At 45.6% G+C, this 26,853-nt stretch overlaps 1 protein-coding gene across 2 annotated transcripts; it reads left to right on the top strand.

Moving 5' to 3' along the window:
* The first annotated feature begins 9,082 nt into the window (after positions 1-9,082).
* Positions 9,083-26,624, top strand: LOC144145362 (monocarboxylate transporter 4-like). 2 transcript variants are annotated; one of them, XM_077676934.1, is made up of 4 exons: positions 9,083-9,521; positions 13,797-13,940; positions 15,909-16,211; positions 26,341-26,624. In XM_077676934.1, exons 1-4 carry the CDS (start codon positions 9,299-9,301, stop codon positions 26,511-26,513), a joined length of 843 nt encoding a protein of 280 aa, XP_077533060.1. In that variant the 5' UTR covers positions 9,083-9,298; the 3' UTR covers positions 26,514-26,624. The 2 variants fall into 2 exon arrangements, with proteins under 2 accessions (XP_077533060.1, XP_077533058.1); XM_077676932.1 differs by lacking the exon at positions 26,341-26,624 and adding an exon at positions 18,424-19,761 and having other exon boundaries at positions 9,093-9,521; positions 15,909-16,892.
* Positions 26,625-26,853: the final 229 nt, after the last annotated feature.

Here is a 26,853-nt window from a genome sequence, read left to right as displayed (position 1 = left end):
CAGGCATGCGGCATATGAATGCTGCGTATCAGTCACAATTCCTTGAATTTCTGCACAGTTTTTCTGATCTGTTTATAAGTTGCCCCACATATATTCTTACCAACCCCTTAAGCTCATTTATAGAACGACTATAGCCAAAAAAATGCCCTCGAAATATTTTATCGCATAATTTGTGCGAGTCCATTTAGTGATTAATGACGACGTATCACAGTTATTTACTTCTATCCCTAGCTTGATAATTCTGGAGAGAGAGAGAGAGAGAGAGAGAGAGAGAGAGAGAGAGAGAGAGAGAGAAACATCTTTATTTTCCCTTCTATAAAGGCTTCTGCGTTGCTGGGGGAAGGAACTGCTGTTACCAGTCGCTCCAAAAACTGCCTCAATGTGTGTGAGAAGGGCCTCCCAGTGCTCCTCTTCTGTCAGTCGTAATGAGGAGGCGGTCAATTGTCGGACTGAGGGTGGGTGCCGGCCGGCGCTTTTCGTGCGCTTGCGGAGAGTGAGTTTGAGTTGTTTGGGGGGATCCTCTGGGGGGTCAAGTCACTCCGCCCAAGTGCCAGGACAAGGGGAAAGGGAGTCTGTGTGTATGTTTCTTGTCTGTATAATCTCTAAGCATTCCCACATGTAGTGCTGGTTGTTAGGGTACCCGTGACCGCAGCGTGGGCAGCTAGGGTGGGCAGGTTTATTTTCTATGTAGTGCATGATATGTGGGGTAGGACACCTGGGGTATGTGGGGTAGGACACCTGCTTCAGCTCGGCGGATGCAACTTGTCTTCGATCGCGGCCAAGAGATGGGGGGAACGCAGTGTGGGTCTTGATGGGTGCGAAGGTCTACCAAATTTTGGTGCCTGGCTTGTCTTTCTTCGACGCGGCTCAATACAACTACTGCAATTGTTGAAAACTAGACAAACACTGTTTGCCACAATGCACAGTTATATTGACATTAATGGCTTCTGGCGACGATTACTTACTGCTTGAGAGACATATTTTGGACTTTTTAAATTTAGTACCTGTGTTCCATTCTCTGTCTTCTATATTCGGTAGCAAGTTAAAAATGGCAATAGATCACGTAGTGTAGCGCTCCGCTAAAGCGGCGGGCCTGCGATGCCGACGCTCGCGCACGTTTGGAAAAAGATAACGCTTAGTGTGTGATATCGTCTTCTTTCAAAGACGATAGTCTTTCTTTGGCTGCTTAATCCCAGAAATTGTGGTCTGTCTGTCTGTCTATGACTCGATCCAGCCAGCCGGCCAAAGTGAAACGAAGTCTGCGCAGTAGTCTTATATACTCACAGCCAAATCTAAACGTATAAGTCCGGTTTATATGTTTATACTTGTCAAAATTGTTGAACAAGAACAAGCCATTACGCAAATATAAAGCAGAAAATTAACACACCAAAGTTATTTGCAGTGTTCCGTTATAAAAAAATTCGTAGATGTTTGATTTTTGCGAAATAGAATACTACGTTCACTGCAGAAAAAATTTTTACACTGTCGCCTGCTGTCAGCCACGCCACTGTAGCTCCTGGCGGCATTTCAAAAAATCAAGTGGCAACGGTTATGAAAGGTTCAACTAGATAGGTTCCACGTTCTTCTTCGGATGCACGTGGACTAGGGCAACGCGATTCTATAAAAGGGAAAGTACGGCGCCTCGATTCACGCGCGTCTCCACCGTACGGCAGCGCTGGCATGAAGGCGTCTGGCCTGTTTAGTGGAACGCGGTAAATTTAATTTGACTTGAATGAACCTTCTGCGTGTTTACCTCGGGAGGAGCACGACACAAGAAAAACAACATGCAAGGTGAGCGGGAAAGCGAACGGAGGCATTTACCTAGCAAATGTCAACAAAGACTATCGTCTTTTGTAGACATTTGTGAAGAAAGGAGCAGATACACGGCCAGTTTTTCTCACCTATTTGCTTTTTCGTCGCCGCACTAGTTAAATGCGAAAAATCACTGAAACGTCTCGTGTCAAGTTCTAAATACTCGCAGTTCTCCCCGCGGAGGAGCAGCCCGCAATGGTGATGAGGCGCATGGACAACTTCCGTTGTTGTTCTTAAGCTGTATAACCTAGTACAGGACACATTGTATGCCCATTCTATGGACGTGTACCTCAGCAACTCACGTTTATCCTCCCTTTTAATGCATCTCAGTATTCGCAATCGCATATATTTCCTTGAGTAAGTAGGCTAACCCTAAGATCTCGTGGGTTCCACTGATTTGCTTTTTGGAACAGTAATTACCGGTCGGGGCCTATCTGGCCGAATGCAATAATCTCCAATAATCTCCAAGGTTGCCGAATGCAATAATCTCCAAACCTATTTAATCTTCTTTCAGCGCGTAGTACAGAATTCGCGCTCCTTCGTCTCTGTAAAGTCAAATAATACATAGTGTATCCGACAACGTAGACACATTCTGTCATGTAGGTACTGTGTAAAGGCTGTATTAGTTATTTTGCAAGAGAAAAGTGTTATGAGAAATATATATTCAAACAGAAAGGCACAGCTACAGGTATCAGTCGATGAACAGGAGAAGGACATAAGGGGAAAAACTTATACACATGCACAATAACTTATATATGTATATTGTGACGTTGCCAAGAAAAGTTCAAGATTCTTTTAGTAACCGAAGGTTATTGGAGCAAACCTTCTGAGATGGTCGTTCGAGAAGGCGCTGCTGTGGCACACACGTTTCAATGGTTCATGTCAATACGGGAAGGCTACACCGGAGGCGGTCGAAGCCACACTTGTGTTTCAGTGACAACAACGTTACAAGTAAATAGGAAGGGCCGCTAAAATCGTTGGTACGATCTCCGGATCTGTGGTACAAGCATGTACTATTCGGCTGTTGGGAGGACGGATGGGTTGTAATCATCATTGTCTGGCTTATTCATTTCCAAAGCCTGGACCTTAGGAATGCCTGTCTCATTTCGTACAAAATGGGGTTCTGGGGATGCTGTGGTTTCTCCCACTTTATTTGTATTTTCGTGAGTCCTCCTGAAACGCCATACACGAACGAGTCACGGTTCGGACTATAAAAATAAAGTCCCCTTCACCCCGAGTTTTCAGAGCGGCGCTGGCTATCACCCCAAGCGCAGAAAACAAGTATTCTCGCGTAAATACCCAAATACTTGCGTTTTCTTGCATCTCGGTGGTGCGTGTTCGAAGGAAACAAGATTCACGACGTATATTTTGCTTCTTAAGCCCTAACTGCCTTTCAATGCAGAAACTACATCTCGACAAGTCGTAACTCCCGATGTAAGTGCGATTTATAAAATTGACGAAGTTCAGAAAATATACTGCGTAAAATTTTGCAGAGGTTTCCGCATCTTAGGACTTTTGAAATGTACACATAACAGCCATTGGAATCCGCGGTAACCATAGTAAAAAAGCCAGCTGCCAAATACGAACCAATGCCTGACACGTGTCCGACCTACAAAACGGCAAAAAGGAAGAACGTGGTTTCGATGTGTGGCCTACACACTTTTTCACCTGGCAGGTAGCGCTGCCAGAACGTTGCAATTTTATGCCTCCTTATGGTTCTAGCCATATTTATTTGCGTACCCTGGACTCACGTGTTAAGAGATGTCGTGCAACCCTTCCGGCAAGCTACAACTACAGACAGGCCCCCATTCTAAATGTACCACGAAGCCTTATCTTCTAAGAGGTGTACGGCCTCTAGCTGTCCCATCTGCCGAGTCTTCCTAGTTTTGGCTCGACGAGTGAGTCTTCTAAAAAGCAAAAGGAAAAATAAAACCGTGCCAGCACGTCCTACTTCCAGCTTTCCGTATGGCCACATTTTTCCGTCGCGTGAAGAGCGCCCGCTAACTTGCTTGCGCTTAGCATGGAACTCAAAAGAATTCAGTCGGTGTTGGAAACGAAGGATTCATCAGTCACGACTTGCGTAAGCAAAAACATGCTTCTAACGGCGTGAAACCGATATCTTGTTACACTGGAATGTCGCTCTGTTGACGAGAAAACTCGGGAAAGTTGAGTTCCGCGATCCGCTCCACCTCGTTGCTGCGCAGGCGCTTCGGTGGGCCACTACATTGGAAAATTTTCGCCGTATGGTGCAATGCTTTATGCCTTGTTTTTTCTCCAACAAGCACGCACGACAACACAACACCTCGAACCTCGAGCCTCAGTATGATAAAGGACTCTTTGTTGCGGAGTTTGGTTCGACATAGGTGGCCAACATGCGGGTGCAAGCTGCCAGCGGGAAGGTTTGGCGCAGTCCACAAACCGGGTTCGAAGAAAAACGTTATGTCCAGAAGGACTCTAATTACAGCAACAGATCCGGAAAAGTGTCAGCGTGCACGTGTAGGGAAGTCTCTAATTGTTACCCATGCGAAAAAAGAAATATCTTACACAATGCACCTGTCCCTGAAAAAGCTGTAAGTGGTAAAATGCGAACATCGGCTGTCTAAGTTACATGCCTTTGCTACACGGCAACGTTGAATCGACAGTTGGACTCTCGCCCACAACTCATGCCTATGAATTTACAATGGGGCACTGGATAGACAGTCGGTTCAACGGCCTTCAGAAGGCCTTTGAAGCGACCGTGTAGAACAGGCATTAGTCAGCCATGTTATCAAGAGAATGAGCAAACAGGCAAGCAAGCCGGCAATCCTTTCATGGAGGGCTGAGTCTTATAGTTCTTGACCAATACAGAACGTTTTCTTGCGCCACGAGTCCGTACAGCAGATACCATCAAGCAAGATTGTCTTCTTGACCCTGCACTACCCTGCCTAGCGACTCAATGACTTTCGCCAGTTCCTATGAGCCAAAAATACGTGTTCACCTGGGCGGTATTCTTTCGTGACAACAGCTGAGCGTTCAAGTCATCTAGCAACAAAATTTCCGTTTCTGGTTCCGGTTGGAAGAAATACACTCAGCGCAGTTATAGGACCTCTTACTGGCTTAGCGGGTTCATCTTTTCTAACATATCTAAAGTACAAATCGAGTTGGGCGCCTTTGCGCTTTCGTTGTCGTTGAATCTACCCACAGCTCAGACACATGCTGAAAAAAAGGAGAGGAGGGGTACGCCCCAGTAAGAGCTGTGCTGTAAAATTGGCTTCACATGACGCCGTAGGTCACCTTTTAAAAGAGGCTGAAATTAACTTCTAACCTTCTCTCCACCCCCAAACCTCCTCTAGCACAAAATATTCCCCATCCTCTACTCACCCCCATACAGCTCACAACCAACCAAGATGTCCTGGACTGACGACACCCCCACTAGACCGGTGAGACCACAACCACGATGATTGGGGATAAATAAACCTTTTTTTTCCCTCTGTCCTCTTTCTTCCCTACTGGTGTCCCGGTATCAGAGGCATTGCTCCTTTGGTTGCTTGCGTCCATGACTTGACAAAATTCTTAAAGATAAATAAAAGGTTAACTATAAAAAAGAGCAGAACAAGAAAACAGAGGAAAAGAGAGTTATTGGCTGTTCTCTAAAGACTTTACTTGCTATAATAAGGTCTTGGACGCTGACACTGATAGAAAACAAACCTGTATGGGTGCTTGACGCCATTCAGTGAACAACGTCACTGCGCTGCGCGCCGTGCACGCACTTCGCTGGTGAGCCCGCTGGTTCGCAGAGAATTTTGAAACGCATCTTGTAGAACACAAGCATTCCGCAGCTTGCAGAATCACTCGGTCTTTGGTCTACTTGCCATGATTTTATTGCACTAAATTCGCGCAACAGAAACCATCACTCATTCTAATTCAGGCTTTGGAAGCCCCCTCTTCTCTTGCTTGGGATTGGGCGAGTTGGGTCGTTATCGCTGAAAAATTTCAGCTGGAACGTACGTTACCGGACGAGAGAAACACGGGCACAATGCTGTCCGTGTTTGGTGTCCTTGTTTATTGTCCGTGTCCGCGGTCCTGTCCGTGTCCGGACCAGCATTGTGCCCGTGTTTCTCTCGACCGTCCTTCGTTCCGTACGTTCTAGCTGAAGGTTTTCCAGCGTCCATCTTCTCTTTCGGAAATAGGGCTCCGTGGTTCAGATCCCAACCAGGACACAGGGCACTTTCAAACATTCTAAGTGCTTCTGCAGACAATTAAAAATAAGGGTCTATTGGGAGGGACGTATACACTTCACAATTATGGTTAAAGAGATATTTGTGTTTCCACATTGGGAATAACGGAAATCTGTTCACTGGTACTTCCTTTTTATGACACGGGGCCTGGTTCCCAAAATGCAGCCGCATCTCATAGCCTTCAGCTAATTTTGCGTAGTAGGCGTGGATTAGTGGTTATCCTCACAGCCTCTGAATAATCTTCAGAGGTTAACATCCTGCATACCCGCCGTGGCAGCGCAGTGGCTAAGTCGTCGTGCTGCTGAACCCAAAGACGCGGGTTCGATTCCGGTTGCGCTGGCTGCTTTTTGATGGAGACGAAAAGCGAAAACGCCCGTGTGTCGACATTTCGGCCGAAGTTAAAGATCTCAAGTTGGTTAAAATTAATTCGGAGCCCTCAACTACGGCCTGTCCTATAGCCTAAGTGTAGATTCAGCGCGTTAAACACCACGGGCAATCAGACGAACATCCTGCATGTGCTAATGAAAGTTGCGCTCATCTATGTGTTCTGGGAAACCCTTTAATTCAGTGGCCATAATATTCCTCAAAATGGGCATACCGCACACATTCGCGGACCCTACATTTTCCGAAATTGAGCAAACATTCAAACGGAGAACGCAGGACTCAGCAGTATTACTACCACCGCTGTATTCCCAAAGTGGCACCAAGTTAACGCACTGAGATCGCATTCGGAAAGAGCCTGCAGACACTTTACCATGTGCAGTGAGTTACTCAGCATACAAATTATTGAATACTAATCTGCCGAACCTCGTCGAGGGTGTGCAGCTCGTAGCATAAAATGGGGGTAAAATTTAATTCTGATAAGTGTTAGCGAAAACCACCCTGTCATTTTCACTCTCGGTGATTGTAACACGGTGATATGAGCTGAAGTCCCCTCACGGCTACACACCCGGTTAAAACACCCCGTAGTGAAAGGGGAGGGGGCGGTTTGCGTCATATGTAGTTTATTCTCGCCACAACAAAATGAAATCCACTCCGCTGAAAATAAAAATATACCTTTAGCATGGAAGATTAGGTTATTTTTATTGCTAATTTCGGCATTTTGCGTAAGCTTAGAGAAGCAGCCAAGATTTTTTTAAAGGGGGTGTGCAGGGGGAGGGGGGGGGTTACTCATTTTGTCTTTCCGCTTAATCTCTCACATGTTAACATAGATTTTCATCCAGTCGGTGGCACGAAAACATTGGCAGGCAATACTTCTCTGGCTTGAGGGAACGTTAATGAGAAGCCGATTGTTATATTTTCAAGCTTTTCATGATCCCGGAAGCAGGCTCAAACTTCATTGTCGCGAACATCGACATTATTCTTATCCAATCTTTCTTTTTTTATTTTTGTTCCACAGCGACGCAGTAATGGTATTAAGTTAGTCGAATTTCGGGCGTGTGGTTATATGTACCGAGCAGAAAACCTGCGCTGCTTAAACAAGGACAACAGATGTCGATGTACACACATTCGCTGAACTGTGCATCGTTCCTCTTTATTTCATACTGAAGCTGTACTGGCTGCGTCTTCTGTCAACGGCACCTTCGCAGGAATCATTCGAGTCCGCGTTTGCCGTCAACGTCAGAAACTCCCCCCAATCTTTCGTGGAAAAAAAAGAAATGCATCCTTCCCCCTAGTAAAGAGAAGCACGACAATTTTTCTCTCGAGAAGAGGAAATATTGTGTCATTGAAGAGCGAAATGACCGAATTGCTTTTCTGAAAGGTCAGTTGAATTGCTGGTGATTCTTCGATACAATAGTCATCTTGGCCTTACCATAACTCAATCAGAAATCATTGTGAGCCTTCTTTAGATATGGTGGTGCCCAAATTAATTTTGAGAGCTGCAACTTACATTTGAGGTTGCGGCCCGCGGAGCCCCACAGTGATGAGCTGCGTCGCTTTTCAGCCGCGCGTGCCTGATATGTGGCTCCTAAGCTTCCACCGTACTCCGAAGGCTGTTTTGTTTCGTGAGGCTGTTCAAATAAACGCTTACTTTTTGATGCCTTCAGTTTACCTTGTCAACGGTCACACAAATAACAGTTTACCCGAACGGCCAAACCACCCTTTCAGCAGACTCAATCAACGACGAAAATTCCCGTTGCGGGTCATCACCCACGCGCGAGGAAAAGTCATCGCCGCTGAGCTGTGCGGACATGCTCGGTGAGGGATTTGGATCCATGGTCCGCTATGCTGCGTCCGGCCGTAGAGTGCGAACACGCGTGCTCGCTTGAGTCTCCGTTCAGGCCGCGGCGGCCCCTTTTCTGATGGAGGTGAAAAGCAAAAACGCCCGTGCGTACGAGATTTCGGCGCACGATAAAGATCCCCAGGTGGTCAAAATTAATCCGGAGCCCTTCACTACGGCGCGCCTCATCGCCTGCGTTGCGTCGGCGCGTTAAACCCCACAATCAATCAATCAATCAGTCTCCATTCAGCAAACTCCGGATAGTTTGACCTGTCGCGAACTACTCTTCTCTGCACATCAAGCTCGCTCGCTCGCTTCACCGTTCCCTTCGAGACTCATCTGCCGGACGCAGCGCGACGCCAGCCACTTGTGTGGGATGTGCGCAATGGACTCTACCACAGTAATAACTCCCCTTACTTCTTTCCCGCACTATCCTATTCTCTCCTTGTATGTTCCCATACCCCAACGTCGAGCTGAATGCTGATGTACTGCAAGTGTACTCCAAGCTTAGCAGAATGCCCTCTCCGCAGCTTCTTTCTTTTTATCAAGCCGAATCACTGGAACAAACCACGATAGTTCTACCAGAGAGCCACTCGGCAACAATGGCGCCCTTAATCAGACGGCAGATACTGATAGGCGCCTTATTGAGTTCAAGAGAACAGCCAGAGACCCTGTGATAAGACATACCCTCCCGCTTAGGATGATCATGTTTTCAAGGTTATCCCTCTCTCCGCGAGGCCGTTTGTTCGCCCCCTTTCGACGTCACAACAGGTCTGGTTCTCTCTCCCCGACCACGTCACAGGGTGCCCTCCACTCCGTATTGACAAACATAGAAACGTCTGATGGGCGGAGGGGAGGCAAGTCTGGCGGAACCGGTCCGACCGCGATGCCAGGAAAAACGCGCCGCCGCCAGAGATGATACTGGCTGCACGCGCGCAAAGATCACGCAATAATGTGATGCACATCGTGGGGATATTTCTCATCGAGAAGCGAACGAGCGATTGTGTCCGTCGCTGACTTTGCACGGAGGTCGCCCGTGGATATTACCATGACAAAAAGTGTGCATTCGCTCAAAGACGACCCAAACTTCGGTGTCGATTCACGATGGAGCTGGATAACCGCGTGCTTCTGCGGAGTCGTGCTCTTCATGGGCACGGCAACGACCCGAATAGCCGGAATTTTTTTCTACGGCATCATCGAGACGTTCGGCGTGAACAGAGAGGAGGCGTCGTGGCCGGTGTCTCTCGCTGGAACCATGCTACTACTCGGAGGTAAGCAGGCGTCTCGTGTGCATTAGATGATTTCGAACTTCAGTTTGCATCATTGTGGCGGGCGGGGAACTCCTGAAGATTGTCGTTACAGAAGTTCAGGAATAATCAGTTTGAAACGTGTAATGGAAACTTGCTCTTGTCAACTGGTTTACTGTTACGAGTACTAAGAAACCTTTCACGCAAAATGTGCTTCCATGCTTAGGAACATTGGAAGTTATAGAATGAACTAGGTCTTCAGAAATGACGTTGCGGGCTGGGCTGCTTTTCGTGTTACAGTTTTGGCTAGCATATTTTGGCGAACCACTGCGGGTTTAACGGCATTAGTTTTCGCGTTGCTTTTTTGAAGCCGACTTTATATGACCGGGACCAAACAGTTGCACAAAATACATCTGCTAGAATTGTGTGTATTAAGAAGTACGAAGAGGCGAACTACGTACTGAAGTACTAGAACCGGTGATACGGTTTATACATGTCAACATAGTTTAGCGCGTAGGGAACCTTGGGCACATTTAAGACAAAACACAAGTACACAACCCAGAGGGACTGTAATATTTTAAGTAAAAATACACATTGGTTTCGTTTCAATCAAAAGAAGTTGAAACCTCCGCATATATGCTTTAAAAATGTCTAAACGAGGCGTCCCTTCTTTTGTGAATTGAGTGGTCTTTGAAGTTCCTCGATGCTTGGATGGATATCTAACGAAATAAATAGAGTCCACCAAAAATAGCACAACCTATCGGTGTCAGCGCATCTTCAACATCTATAATTCAATGGAAGGGAACCCGTACGCTCAGTCGTCCTTGTATGCAGAACATAAAACCTGTACGTGCACCAAATTCCGGTACAGCCTGCAGCTGGCGCTCTTTACCTTAATAACCAAGTGTACGCTCTAAATAACTGAAAGTTCGCCATCTGGTATTAAAGTGGAATATTGCAGTAAGCTACGCATTTATCCTGATTTTGTTCATTGAAGACCGAATATCCCAAAAACATTATAGACACATGACCAAGCTAAGAAAAGCAAACGTTGGCGTAAAAAAAGAATCAAAGGTGAACCGACTCACAAGCTGAGCATTATTGGAAAGCCCCGACCGCCATAAATATTTCAAGCAACAAGCCGTGAAAGTGCATCGAGCTTTAGAAAAAAATGAACATATTCTATTGTAATCTAAGGATCACTTAAAGGAAAAAATAAATCAGAAAAAACAACCGAAGTAACAGGTGAAAGGTGTTTAAATAACGAGAGGGGACGTTATACACCTCGTCTCTTCCCACATTTTTTGCTCTAATTTAGCCGTGTAAAATCGTATGTGCACCCCAATACGCATATTTACCACCTCCTTTGAAAAAGGAATAAACTTCGCAATATTAAAGCGAAAGCTCTCTTCGTGGTACCGACGAAATTCTCCCAAAAAAGTAATGCATTTTCCCGTAGATCCGTTGTTCGATCAAAAAGCTCTGATAAGGTCTCTGGACACACTGCGCGTGCGTGAAACCAGGCTCCCGTTGCGCCGAGACGGTTAGTTTAAAATCGCGGAGAAGAAACGGTTCTAGATAACACAATACCCGCATCTATCATAGTGAAGGAGTACAAAAGTATGCTTTTATCTCATAGACCCCGTATCGGTATACATTTAGGTCGTTTGTATATGCGTTTACTTATTGCACGAAATATCATCGCATCGGTTCGTTCCTCGTTCGTGATTTCGGTTTTTGAAGGCTTGACGATCGATTAGACACACTTTTAGCGAAGGTTTTGGCGCACTTTTGACTTTTGCGCTTCTCTGAACTTTCTTTAGACAGGGATGGTACTTTATTTTATTTTTTTGGAATGTAGGGAAAGTAGTAGTAGTTTCGCAGTTTCAAAAGGTACCAACTACAGGATACTTTTATGCTTGGCGAACTGGTCTTATGTGCACACTATCCTGCCTTTTTACAGAAGACAGGGGAGAGAGGGGCATATATGTCACCTCTATCCCCTGTCTCTCCTCTGTATGAATCTGCCATCCTATGCCCTAACCCCCACACCAGCAGGCTTTCCGGTGTGACAATTTACGCCTGCTGGTGGACTTTCCTTTCCTTTTCTTTGACAATACATTTATTCATTCATTCATCCTGCCTTGAGATGAGCTGCATTGAATTCGGAAACTTGCTTCTGACGCACTTTTAAAGCTAGAAGGAAACATGTTGATGTACTGCGCTTTTGGTTCCAAGGAAGGCAATTCGTGCAGTCTAAGAACATGCAAAACAAACTAGCCCAATTGCTTACCACACTGCACCAGGAAGCAGTTTCGCTAAATGTTCGATACGTGACAAGATTATAGAGCTCCTTAATTTCCGCAAACATTTCGCGACGCAATTCTGCGTGCGCCCTCGACTACGATGCCTCATTTCCTTTAACAGCCTGGGACAAATTACAAATGTCGATTTTGAAATGTCTTGGTTGTAAAAGCTGGAGGTTTCGGCAAAGGAATACGTGTCCGTAATCAGCGCCCCCCATTAATACTATCCTGCGCGTCCGGGAATGGACCTTGATTGCTACGCCGATAGCTCGCATGCCAAAGCCACACGCACGCACACGTGACCACACACACAAAACAAAGAAATCCTTTACAGCTCCACGTACCCGCATTTCGAATCGTTAAAATCCTCAGGCTATCGAAATTAACGAGCAACACTCCACTACGGTGCGCTCCATAGCTTACGCGTATCTTCCGCGCGTAAAGCTCCCAGAACAGCATTAATTGCTGCAAGGAGAAAAATACCTAAAACGTCGCAACACGCGTTTTAAGGGTGATTACCTGATATTCGATGGTCGATTTATTTCGTGCTTAATTTCATAATTTTTGGACGACTGTTTACAGAGACCTACTAGATCATAATCTTGAAAGTATTCTTCAAAGTACCCTTGTGGAGCTCCCCCTCCCCCCCCGCCCCCAGAAAAAAGAAAAAAAAAAAGACGGCCTGAAATGAATAACATCAAAGAAAGTATGAGCACGTCAATTTCACTTGATGTTTGTTTCGCTACCAGCACCAAAAGATAGCGCCACTTTCTAGCTGCCTCCTCTGTCATTTATCCGCTCTGCACGCATCGCTTGCATTTGCGCCGACATTCCTATAGTCGACGACGAAGTTCCGTACCCGTTCTCCAGCCAACCGTTGCTGCTTCAGGCCACCTATCTGCCCTGCACTTACAAGCTGCCTACATGATGACGACTGCACCGTGGAGTATCCATGCTTATCCGCCGTGTCGTCATCCGGTGTCGGGTCTCCTCTTTTCACTTTACGCCTCTCGGTGGAGGGCGAAGTTGCAGCGGGGGTCTGACACCGGACTCCTTTGACACATCACGCGCTATTCCCCCAGCTGTTAGGGGCGAGACCTGATACTCGCTTCTGTTTACAACAACCACACGCAGCTAAAACACCGGCCAGGTCTCCTGACTGAAACTATTGTCTGTCGTGGTATATTTCACGGTAACAGGGTTTCGTAGGCTGGCTATATGTCTGATTTGTCTTGTACAGATGTTTTTTTTTTTCGTTAGACAATGCTATAAAATAGAATTTGGTGCAATAATTGCAAAAGACCACTCAGGAAACTCGTATAACAAGTAATTACCCGTTACTCGTTACCCGTTTCTGCACTTTCTACTGTTGAATCCCTCGAAGCTTATTTTAACCCAAATGCCACTGTGCTGAGCTGATGCCTTACCCTTGTTAAATGCATTGTTCTTTCCTGTATGTTTTTTTTTTGTTTGTTTTGTTTTTATCTTTATACCTTGTATTGTTCCTTGCGATTGTGACTCAAGTATTGTATTTTGTAGTTTCTTGTCCACTCCTGCTTGGGCTGTCAAGCCTGCAGTATTGAATAAATAAATAAAATAAAAAATAAAAAATAAATTGCATTGTAAAGGCTCATTTACAACTCATATAACTTTTGGACCTTCTGGTTCAGACCCCGTATAAGCCTGTTCGAACTTCAACGAAGTACCCACTTCGGCAACTATATGTCTCGCATCCACCAGAAATAATGGCGCCACGGTCATGTTTCCGAATCACAGTGTCTCTTTGCGCATTGCTGGAGAATGTATTAGCTACTAGCCAAAACGGCTGGTCAAAATACCTCAGAGTTAAAAAAGGAGTCGCTCGTTTTTGTTTGAATGTCAGCCTAAGTGAGGAGTGCGTTAAGGTGGGGAGGGAATTCTAGGGTTGATCGGGAAATATCTGCTGACAAAAGCTCCTAACCCTGCTGCCTGTGCGCTCTATTTTTCACCGCAGGTCCCATCGTAGGCGTCCTGTGCAGGCGTTTCTCGTGTAGACCAGTCCTGCTAACCTGCTCTCTGGTAACCGGGGCTACAGTGTGCGCGTGTTACCTGGCACCGAACGTCGTGTTCATTACCATCGTCTTCGGCATTCTTCATGGTAAAAGTTAACTTCGTCGTATTTCTTCCGTATTTACCTGTGTGGAAGCAGCAGTGCTGTAGCAATAATAATAATGATGATAACTTATTGCCGCAAAATGCGCCCAGCGCATCTCGTAACGCGCCGTCAAAACCAGGTAAAGCTTGCCGGACTTGGCCGTGAGAACTGAAAATGGCACATAGATACATAGATATGCGAGAAGATCCCGTGAAATAGTATCAGGTACGAATGTTTTCGAAACGCAGTGCACTTTTATGCTAAAAATAAACGAAAGTTATACATTGCAATGTTCAGTATTAGGCAAAAGGGAAAAGGGCGGGAAATGTAAGTACAAGTTATTTTAAAATAAATTTTCCGAAAAATAAAAGTTGACTTAGGTTGTTTTTAAGTCATTTTTTATTGTACTGAAAACAGTTGTACAGGTATACCATTGAAAGTTCTAGAGACGCAATAGCAGCGTCTAGCAGGACCCTAGTGGAAGGGTAAGGTGCCACACAATTCATGGTTTCAACAGCGGTAGGGAGGTGACGTACTGCGCTTTAAACATAAGGTTGGCGAAACTACACAGAGCCACAGTTTGAACAAACACTGAGCGAGAGCTAGACAACTTTTAAAATGAACCGAGCTAATACGACCTCTTCTTAACGCCGTCGATGAAAGTGGTTCCCTCTTCACCGGACCCATAGGCTTTGCGAAAACACACGAGTCTTATCTCATGAAATATGCCTAGCAATGGTAAAACATAAACGTTGTGAGCCAAGTTCCCTCCCTCACTCCTCAGCTGCAGGGAGTTCACAAGACTACCATTTCCCACAGCAGCACGAAAAGGGAGCAATGCAAAGGCTGAATCTAGGGGACACTACATGACCGCACGTGAACGATTGTTTGGTAATAGGCAGTAGTTCAAATCTCATTATGCTGAGGAGGTAGACTGCCACTTTTCTAAGCTTAGAAAAGACATTCTGAATTAGTTTGGCGTGGATTATCACTGCCAAGACGAAGGCTTAGGGGCACAAAGTGAGTTTTCCTCAAATTTATTTGCACCTGCATTGTGCGTTCTTTTATATTTTTCACTATTGGTACGCCGTATTCCTGATTAGCCACTCAAGTTATGAAACCGCTGTAAACACACACAATAAAATGTTCAGAAAGTGATGCAAAGATTTCCAGATAACGGTCTACACTCTAAGAAATCACCGCAGGTGGACTTCCCCACAACGCCCCGAAACTGCCAATCAGCATGACCAAATGTGCGACATGGGCGAATGACGAAGCCAAGCATGCGATTACTGGGAAAAATTGAATCTGCACTCAACAACAGCTCAATAGCGCAAGGCGTGCGTTCGCGCTGTTGTCCCAGTGGAGATTCAGTTTTTTGGTGCAATTGCAGGCTGGGCTTCGTCATTCGCCAATGTCGCATATTTGCTCACGCTGACTGGCAGTTTGTGAACGCTACGGCGAAGTCCATTTGCAGCAATTTCTTAAAGCGTAGCCATCAATATATTAAACAGCAAGCTTGTTTGTTTTCGAAGTTCCTTGAGAATTGCATTGATAAATGTTCCAGTTGAGTTGCTCCATCATGGATTTCTTTGTCATTGTACGTCAGTTTATTTTGTTAAAGAAACAGTGAAGTGAGGGGTAGGCGTTGTCTACCTACTTTACCAGAATGCAATCTAGGATGCTGCAGTATGGCTCGGCGGATTCCAGGCCGATTTGCGTGATTTTTAAGGCCAAAGCGGTTGGAAAGTTCCTGGTGCAAGCTAAAATCGAGAACACCTGTGTGTCGCGATTTGTGCGCGCGTTGAAGATCACTACATTACGCTCTTCACCGCTCTTACCTTCATGGGAGTGTCATCGATGCTTTTTCCCTGATTCATTGAAAATAACTTATGTGTATAGAACCTGTTTGACTACATTAACCCTAATGCAGATAACATTAAGTGAATTATCTCTCTCTTTCTCTCGCAGGCATAGCGATGTCCGGGCTGTACGTTGCCACGAACGTCTTAGTTGCCCAGCACTTTGAGAAGCGAAGGACAACTGCTTGCAGCCTGCTCTTCACAGCCTCCGGCCTGAACACTGCAGCCCTGTCACCCCTTGTAGAGTACTTCCGTACGACGTACGGCATCCGAGGAGCATTTCTTCTCTACGGCGCAGTTCTTCTAAATGCGTTTCCTGCTGCCATACCCTTGAGGAGCCCGGAGTGGCTAAAAAAGGCGGCCAAACCCTCACAGAAAAAGGAAACACCTGTACAGAATCAAACAAAAGCAGGTGGGCCACCCCTTGAACCATCAGTTCCAAACAACACTGAGATAATTCCGGGTAAAAAAGATGGCTGTAAGTCAAGGCTGCAGTCTGGCCTTAATGGGGCTCCAATCCCTTGCGGTGTAGTTGAGCGGAACAACAACCACACGCTGCTGACCATCCTAAAGGATCCTGCTCAGTCAACGGAAATTAAAAAGAAAGTGCGACTGTTTCGGTTGAACAGGACAACAAAGCAGTTTCTTACGTTGCGCTTTCTTGTTCACGCATTATCTTTCTCGGCTGTGATTTTCATCATGGGGGTATTTGTTATGATACCTGCCGATTTAGCCAAAGACAGGGGTTTAGATCCCTCCAGTTCGGTGTATATTCTGCAGGCCTTCGCTGTCGGTGACATAGTGTTCAGGGCATTCAGCGGCCTCGCCATCGACTCGCGTCTGTTGTCGCTGGAATCAGTGATGCTCCTTGGCTACATATTGCAAGGCGCCGCGTGCGAATGGCTTGCGTGGGCTGAGACACTGCCGACGATGATCATTGCCGCTGGTATCTTCGGAAGCACTTGTGGCTCGAGGATGGCCCTCCAGGCGCCTGCTCTTGTCAAGGACTTTGGCATTGGAAGTCTGCCGATGATGATGGGAGGCCTCTCCTTCTGCGTGGGTGCCTGTCTTCTTTCTCGTCCCCCCCTCATCGGTAAGTCCTGCTCCGCATAGCGTAGGCATTTTTTGTCTACCTTTATTATATAGCTACCGCCACCCGGTTTACGTGGAGCGTGTAAGTTAAAGTTGAATGGCTCAAAAAAGCAACAACCCGTCGAGCCACTTCAACCATGTCGCATCCCTTTGGTATGACGGAATATTAGCGTTATATTAGGCGTTTGTTTTTTAGTAATGGGCAAGGTCCACAAACCGAAACTAAGCCAGCTAAAACTGCAGTGACAAGAAAAATTTTGGCAATTTTTTTCTTAAAAAAGAGGTGCCAAGAAAATAGGTCGGATAACACGCTGCAAACGTGTATGCAGATCGTAGTTCGCATGGAAAATGAGCCAGATCAGCTGTTTCGCGGGTCAAAATGAACCAAATCCATTCGCCAATGGCCGTTCACTTTTGGCTTGACTGCTTTAACTGTTTCGTAGGTGTTTTTTTTTTACTTTTCGGAGCTGGTTTTTTATGACTTCAGCGGGCAAGTAAGGGATCGTTGAAAGATATCTCGCCAGACGTCGATGACATAGTGAACGGAATAAGAAGTGTACAGAACGAAACTAAGAGATGTGAACCAATCATTTTATCTCCCCCGTCCCTACCGAGCAAGCCTGATTATGTTTATTGTTTTACTCTTATATTTATCTTTTGAGTGCTTAACTAAATACCCGCTGCTTTCAAGCCCTAATAAATCTCACCCCCCCCCCCCAATCTGAGGGTCACTCCATTAAAGTGAAGAACATATGAGTAGCCTTCTTGTGAAGCGTTTTGGAAATTCATGGCAAGACAGTGAAGAGCTTGCTTACTTCATTAGTGCCTTCAGGCATTCCCAAGAAAGTTCGGCTACGGCATAATTCCAAAATAGCTGCTAATGGTGCCAAAGGACTCATCTTCTCTTTATGTACGGTTTATGATGCCTTGTAGCCTATGTTTAATGCCTCTTCCTAAAAAATTCCACCTCATTATTATTTACAATAAATTTAAATAATGTTTCATGATCATGCTGCATCAATTTTAATGTTTTAATTCAATCTGATCCAGACCAAAACTTATCACCCCAATATTGCTCAAATTCACTGCATAATTTTTACGTTCTTGTGGCCACAAACTCCCCTAGCTGACATGCAAAATATATACAATAGCTTCGACAGCGTTGCATTCAGGCACGGTAACAAACTTCCGCTCTTTTTTCAAATTCGCTCTAGGTGGATATGGCCCATTTCGAAAAAAAAACGCTTCATAAGTCCGTGGGCGTTCTGAACTCCAGTGAAATTTTCGAGTGATTCAAAGCCACAAGTCGATACTTTAAGTCGGAATTGCTAATCAGGCACTTACCTAGGCAATTTGTAGACAAACGTAAAGTAGATTGATGCCTCTTTCAAGACTCTCCTTCGTAGGTTAGATATTTCAGTATGCATTATTTTCACGGTGTATTTTAGGGGTTGCGATTAGGTTTCTCAATGCTCTTCTTAAAGCCTTATCACCGAATTTACGTCAACGTTTCTGTCTTTTCTGTGTTGCAGGATATTACAGAGACAACCTTGGTAACTACGTTGGCCTTCTTCACCTGCTGGCTGGAATTAACCTTGTATTCATTGTAGTGTGGACCGGAAAGCTCATTGCAAGCTGGCGAAGATCCTCGGCGTTAACCTCTAATGTCAGTACAAACGACAAAGTATCTTCGGACGCTTCAGCGGGAGTTGCACCAGAAAGCCAATCAAAACCAAATAATCCTAAATGTAAAGATACTTCTCCGGAACAGCCAGCTGCGATTCCTACGGGAAACCAAGCAACCCCCGAAATTCCAATACGCGAAACAATCGCTCAGAAACAGCCGTGTGCAATTCCTGCTGTACCACCATCAACATCAACGAATCTGGAACTAGCATCACCACTGGCTCCCGTCAAAAGCCCAGTTGCTCCAAGAGAAGAAAACATCCCTTCACAAGGCACAAATGGGGTGTGTGAGGGGGAACTATCGCCATCCAAAGAATCTAGTACTGAGAATACCTCCTGCAATGAGCGAGAACCGGTTGCTGAGGAACAACATCAAAATACGCACAATATATCTGACGACGATAAAGTTGTCTCCCAGGTTCTGGATGTGATCTCTGCAGAAGATCAGAACAATGGCGATTGTCAAGAGGCGTGTGTCACGCACTTATGACAAGATTCGGAGTGTCCCGTTTCAAAGGCGAAGAATTGTGGTTGCTCTGGTGCTCGTTCGTCGCGGTTCGTCGCGGTCGTGGCCTCAACCTTTCCACGCGGAGATATCTATAAAACAAAACGCTCTTGATAAATAAACGTATGGTATGAAACAAGACAAAGCGATCACCGAGCTTCCCCAGTGACGTGTAAAGCCAGCAGACGTTGATACTTGGGAGTGAAAAGACACTAAGGTGGCAACAACTCCTGATGCATCCACTAGAAGAAACAGGCGAAGCGATGTGTTACGCTCGCCCTCATCACCGCTTTTCGACGACCGACAATATTTCGATTAACGAAGATGAACCAGTGGTCTTCATCGGCGGCCTTTACCGCTGCGAGAATGCGACACAGAGGTTCCCCAACCACTTAATGACCTGCAGCCGGTGGTAGTCATTTTTTGTGGACTGACTTGCGTACAATTCTGTAAATATGGAGAGTCATCCCACCGACGGAAGAAAGAGTGTGTTCAGTGATTTGTGCTTGTTCTTTCCGCGCTGGGCTCACACCTTGTGCCTAGTGCTTTGAAGGCTTGTGGATTTCCAGGAGTACCAGCCATCCTTGCAACTTGTTTTACCTCCTTCCTGGTTAACCGCAGGAACTGCGTGTTTTAAAGACGATAGTCATTCTTGGGCTACTTAAACGCAGTAATTTTGGTCTGTCTGTATGTCTGTTTGCCTGTGACTTGATTCAGCCGCCCGCCCAAATTGAAACAGAAACTGCGCAATAGTCTTATATACACACAACCAAATCTAAATGTCAAGGTCTGGTGTTAATGATTATACTTGTCAACATGGTTGAACAGGAACAAGAGTTACGAGACATTACGTAACTATGGCAGAAAATTAATACACGACAGACACGTGCAGTGTCCCTTTATTAAAAAATTCACCGATGCTTCATTTTTGCGATAGCAAATGAAATACTACATCAACTGCAGAAAACCGTCGCGTGATGTTGCCCGGGCTACCTGGCGGCATTTAAAAAATACACCGGCAACAGCAACGAAAGATTCCACTAGATTGGTTCAATGTTCCGCTTGGAACGTTCGTGGAGTGGGGGAGGTGGTTTTATAAACGTTGTAGTAGGGTGCCTGGATTCATGCGCGTCTCCGCCGTACGGCAGCGCTGGCATCCAGGCACCCTACTTTGAGCAGTGGAACACGTTAGATTTAAATTGAATTCACTAAGGCTCGTGAGGCCCGAGGAAATAAATTTATTCTAGCCATACTCATATGGGCTCACCCTTATTCGGAACGATGCAATTTAATGACTTCAAGGCGAGCAAATTTTACGTAATGAGTGTGTTACGCTTCCCATGCCTTCAGCAATGCTCCCAGAGATCATTTCTTGCTAATGTAACTCAGCCGGCCTCATGGTTCTCGATAAAAAGAGGAATCAGACACAAAGAAATAGGCCATGGTTCCAGCTCGAATTGTAACCGTTGGTAGCAGTTCATCGTGGTTTGGGGTTCCAGCTCTTCAGTAACCTTATCACTAACGAAAAAGTTAGGCTTGCGGTATGGCAATAAAAATTAGAATATATATATTTTTAGCCTTAGTCTGACACCGAACGCTCATGTGAATTGAAGAACGCAAAAAATCAACACGGTAACGCCAGCACCTCATCTTCCGGCCTGAACCTGGAGTTACGCGCCAGCATCAACAAGACCCTACAATACCCCCTTCGATTTGTATACAGGCAATTTCTAAATATTGTTTGTTAGATTTTTTTCTCGTCTTGCATAGGATTCCGCTCTGAAGTTTTTGCTTGCTTGTTGAACTCTCAGCTTGCAGAAGCTGACACCTATGAGCTTGGTGTATACCAACCGCTCGCCATAAGAGCAAATAAAGGGATGTCGTACCGCGGGTATAAGGTGAAGTCGTTCGCGACGACGTCCTGTAGTTTCGCTAATAGATTCAAATCGAGCCGTTGCTCGCATACCCTTAATCTCTGAACTTATTGGTAGGGATACAGTTTAGTGTGTCAACACCTATCCCGCCATACATTCTCCGTAGCTTAAAGGGCCAGTCCCAGCGCCGCTCTATATCACTTTATCCCCGTCAAACAATCTGAGATGTGGTTCAAGCTATCGGGGTTCATTTCTCCATTTCCTAGTGGCCAAGTGCCCTTGATATTCTTTTAAGGCACTCCGCCACCGTTCCGCCATCACGCAGTCTAGGAGAGACGTTTTGCAGTCGTCGCTTACACGTTTGTTCCCAAAAGTACAATTGTCCGGTGGAACTGTTCAGGAACCTCTCAGTGCACGTAAAAAAACGCATAATGTTCACCTTTTCAAAACAATGCACTGTTTCCCTGGTTAATTTCTGGAATGTAATTATGTGTCCTACAAAATTTTCTCACACAGTTAGAATGAAACGTCAACGTTCGCGCAGTGCTCAGTCATCACGTTTCAGAGAAGATTTTGGTAGGTTCCAGACGAACGGAAGTTATCTGGCCTTTCTGTACGGGCAGCATTTTTTTTCTATTATGAAGGGGTATGCGCTATATGGAGAAGAGTTTATTAGGTCCCAAGTTAATTATTTTGAGGTATTAAACTTTACGATGGGACGACCAGTTCAAGGCTCAGGAAGAGCATACGACAAGCCGTTGCTTTCTGACCTCGGGGCATGCAAAAATCATCCGGCTTTCCATACCAGCCAGCTTTCACTTTACGATGACTACCTTCCCGAGTCGCTGCATTTACATCAGCCCCGCTATTTCTGCTAACCAGATAAGTCGCATTCCTTGACAAACGTAGCTTCATTGCGTGAGTCATCTAACTTTATTTGATTTGAGGCCTCGGAAACACCACAATACCATCGTACTGTCTGGAGTAACTGTAACGTTGGGGCGAGAAGAAGGAAAGTCGTGTACAGCCTTGTTTCAGGCTGTTTAGGCAAAACGTTGTTTTAGGGGCGAAGCACCTTAAGACATCGCTTTTTCTGTGGCTCGTCCCTTGGCGTCCGTGTACACGGTGTTTGCATGCGCGAGGAGCATTGAACTGGATTGGATTGGATTGTATTTGGATCGGATTGGATTGGATTCAATTGAATTGTATCCGGTTGGATTGGATTGGAATTGTATATACTGTACAGACGCGTTGTCACTCATTTACATGCGCGAGTGGGCAATGCCATGGGTGATTTATGGTACGAACGATCCCCAGTCAATCGCCCACTTGTCATGATTCACTTAATGGAGATGCGTGATTTTTTTTTTTTTTTTTTTTGTGGCGTCGTGGTGCGGTCGGCTGACAACGTTTTGACTGACGAGCGGGTCTTGTTCGAGCCACGCGTCAATGCCCAGGCACGTGAAATCGCGCTCTAGTTCACTTTCCTCTCCTGCTTTGCGAAACGCGTTCTTTCGCACCGGATGCTTTTGAACGGTTCATGGAAAGTAGAGCGAACCATGGGACAGGAAAAGTGAGGGTATGCTTACGGTCTGTGCTTTTTTTTTTCTCGGTGTTTCACGTACCATTTTGTTTTCCCTTTGGTTTTCTCACTCCGGGAGGCGCCGAGTTCATCGCCACACGAGTAGTCATGTCGCTCAGAGCTGGGCTTACCAGTATAGCCATTAAAAAACAAAAATAAAACAGCGTGATGTCTTCGGATGCAACTGAAACGGTCGCGTAGCCTAATTACGGCAACAAAGTTGGGAAATGCGGGTTTTCTGATATTGGCGGTGAGATGTTTGAGTGGCGCCCCCTGTTTCTGACTTCGGCTTAGGGACCCGCGCCGCTGTCGTCTGCTACGCTTAGCTTGTGAGAGGCAGCAGTGCATGTGCTATAAATCGCCCGCTTTGATGCTTTAGTGCATTAAAAACCGTATTTCTAGTCATTCAGTAGTTCTAGTCATTCTAGTCATTCTAGTCATTCTAATCATTGAGTAGTAGTCAACCCTACAGTATTTTTGAGATGCTGTTATGAAGACTCAACAGTCTAATGCTGCTGCACACCAAGCAGCGGGCCCACACACGCACATCGCACAGCAGGAAATGAAGCGGCCGTCTTTTGTTGTTGTTGACTTGTATCAAATGAACTTTTTTTTTCTGTGCCCAATGCATTAATATTTCTGTATCGTCAAAAACGCCTAACTGAGAAGTTTGGGGATGTGTGGGAAACTCGCAAGGATCGTGGGTATATTTTATTCACGCTGCATGGCATACAATCCCTTCTTTACATATTGGCTTTCGTTATGGCGGCCTGCAAGAATTGGCATATCTGCCGCGTGCGTTGTGTATTAACATGCAAATACAATGAGAAGGCGTGTGCTACTCTACCTCCATCGCGCCTTTGACAGTGTAGTCTAGTGTACTCAAAGGTGACTTTCGTGCTCCGAATTTCTATCATCACCATCGTTAGCATAACAAACTGACGCTCAACTCGAACGGTTATGACATAACTACGGTGTTGAAGACTTGATATACTCGTTAACGAACGCAGTAAATAGCATACGTGCCGTTTTCCAGTATAACAAGAATCAAAACCGATGAATATGTTCATGCAGCTCTTTATTGTTTTCCAACCCTCCCAGGCGCCAAAAACAAACCCTGGCCTACGAGAGATGGCATTCTATAAATTGAAGAAAACTACTCTTGCTCTCTTGTCCTATACCGAGGACCCCGCCCACTAACCAGCTCAATTTTACTGCTACATAGTGTGTCCTCCTCCTCCTCTTGCTTCTCCTCCTCTTGAGTGCAGCTTTACTATCACGCATGTCTGAATATTTGGAAGATATGGCTGTGGGAAATGTAACAAAATATTCCTGCAGGTTTGAACAAGCATAGTTTTACTGTATTTTTGCCGTAGACGTGACTCGTTTGGCTCAATAAGCCTCCGTACTGGTTAGAAGCGTGGTAAAACCAGCATGCACCTAAACAGATAGTGGGATATTTAGAACTCAACCTACAGTTTTTGCGGCCCATAGCGCACGCCGGTATACTTTCATGCCATGGCAACGTAAACTGATGTGATACAATACTTTCGAGCGTTCGACAAGATTGAAAAAACTGTTTTACCTTACATGAGATTACCGGGAATCGTAATGCCTTCTTCCAAAGCCGACAGCCCCGAAGGTCTGAAATGTGCTGTGGTCTTGCATTTTCTCTCTTCTGGGTTGTTAGCAGCTGGCTGCTCCATTTGTTCGAAAGATTGCTGAATACAGGTGCTGGCGCCTAGCCATTGCGCTCCGCATAGGAACGCCTTCGCAAGGAATGGGGCGTCGCGGCAATGTTTCTTTCGAGGCGGTATCGAAAACTAAACTTCAAAGCACACCTTGAGCTAGTGTATACCATTTTAAGTCTATTATAATAATAAAAAAATTGGCCGCGTATCTGCTCCTTTCGTTGCAAATGCCGTCAAAAGACGATAGTCTTTATCGGGTTTTGCGAAGTAAATGCCTCCATTCGCTTTCCCGCTCACCTCTCATGTTGTTCCTCTTGCGTCGCGCTCCTCCCAAGGTAAAGACGCCAAAGGTTTGCTTAAATCGTTTTAAATTTCCCGCATTCCACTGCTCCAAACCAGGTGTCTCGATGCGATCGCTGCCGTGCGGCGAAGACGCGCGTTAATCGAGGCGCCCTACTTAAACGTTTATAGAACCGCGTTTCCCTACTCCACGTGCGTTGCAAGCAGAACGTGGAACATATATCTAGTGGAAACTTTTGCCGGTTGATTTCTTAAAATGGCGCCAGAAGCTATAGTGGCGCGGGCGACAGCAGGCGACGGCGGAGTGAATTCTTTTTCGGCAGTTGATGAAGTATTTAATTTCGCAAAAATCAAGCATGTTTGATTTTGTTGTAAAGGAACACTGCAAATATCACTTCTGTATTGATTTGTTGTCTCATATTTGCGTAATGTCTTGTTCTTCTTCAACAATGTTGACAAGTATGAACATTACACCGGACATAGACGGGCAGATTTAGCTGTGACTATATAAGACTATTGCGCCGGCATTGTTTTGCTTTGGCCGGGTGGCTGAATTGAGTCACAGACAGACAGGCGGACAGACAGACAGACATACAGACAGACCAAAATTTCTGGGTTTAAGTAGCCCAAGAAAGACTATCACCTTTAAAAGTTACGCACACGCGAAATCTGGTGCGGACAAGCATCATACGTCAATGGAGCGCAAAGAAACAGCAGGGAGAACGAGCCCGAGGGAAGAAGACGACAAATTCGAGAATCCCCAAGCCAACGTCACGGAGGCGCTGCTTCGCAGCGCCGCCCGTGGTCGCGCTCACCGCCAATACCAATGGTGCGCCGTTATTAGGCCTTCACAATCAGCATTTTTCGATTTTGCGTATTCTGGTTCATTATTTCATGTTGGCATTTTATTTGTTTATGACTGTACCCGTGACAAGGCCAACCGCTATAGGATTTGTGTGACTAAAAAAGTTCTCTCTATTTCTCCGGAGGCACGAACGCGCCTTATATCCTTGACTCATTCAAACTACGTCAAGAAGCTACTGATACAACGCATGATGGGGCAATGAGTAACACTTGCAATAAAAGAAAAGAAGCTCCCACTTACAGCAACAATGATGGAGTAAAGGTCGTTGCGACAGCGAAGCCCCAAGCATACCACTTAGAGAGATTGACCAAGATTGGCCAATAAAACATACTAATAATCATAAAACATAATAATCATACGCGTTCCCGATACGTTTCACGCGATTTCAGAATCAATCCAACGGAAACACCAAGTGAACCCCACGATGCGTCGCATCTACACAGGGTTCCCATCGCGGGGAGGTGGGCGCAATTTTTTTCCTCTTTTGTTTCCTGTTTCAAGTACCTCAAAATTGGGATTTAGTACGTTGAAATGAAGCCAAGACTGTCCGAAGGTTAACGCAAAGGGTGTTTTAATTAGAAAAAGATGCCACAATTTCACGCCGGAGCTGCGCCGAGGCGGGAAAAATAACCTCTGCAGCTTTGGTCCAGCGTCGTATTCACACAAGACCCATTGGCCACACCTGCAACTTAATCTTACAAGCCATCGCCTAATAAGCGAGCTCTCTCCTCCAAATTGATTGTGCACTAATAGCTGCATTTCGACCTTACTCCCACCCTCATCTCACCCTCTCTACGCCACCCGACCCACTCTCTACGACCTCCTCTACAGGCACAGCTTCGCCCCATTCACACTCTCTCAGATTGCCTTGAAACGCCAAAGGCAAGATGTTCCCACTATCCCCAAGCTCTCACATGAGCAGTGAAAAAGTGATTTCTATTTACAGCAATTGCCCCGACACGCAGCCACTGCCAGCGAACGGGGCGAAGACGGTGGGCCAAAGGTGTTTCGGACTCAAGACATCGACAACGAACACGTTTGTTTCTGCTGTTAAATAAACTCTCTCTCTCTCTCCCTTCTTGCCAGCTAGGCTCCGGACGGCAAACCTCACAATTCTGATTTGTTCCTTGGTTCTTAAACGAGGTTCCCCAAACAAGTTCGTGAACCTCTTCGGGCAGTAATATTGCTAAACGGAAGTGATCGCCGGAAAAGAATGACAGAAGCCACGTGAACCAAGAGGGATTTTATTTAATTTTTTTTTGTTTTGTTCGACAGCCTAGTATAAACGTGTTTGACACATTAGTTAAGCACCTAAAATTTGTTTTGGGTTCCGTTGCAGGGGTGAGCTGGATCCTGAAAAGAAAAAAAAATTATAGAAGCTTTTACGTGAGCATCACCCACACACGTGAATATCACTTATAGAACTGCTTATTTATTTCAGAACGATTTTTTTATTATT

This window comes from Haemaphysalis longicornis, unplaced genomic scaffold (assembly GCF_048455015.1).
Source record: "Haemaphysalis longicornis isolate Haplotype H1 unplaced genomic scaffold, Haemaphysalis longicornis Haplotype H1 scaffold_7, whole genome shotgun sequence".
Lineage (NCBI taxonomy): Eukaryota > Metazoa > Arthropoda > Arachnida > Ixodida > Ixodidae > Haemaphysalis > Haemaphysalis longicornis.
This window is presented reverse-complemented; position numbering and strand designations above follow the sequence as displayed.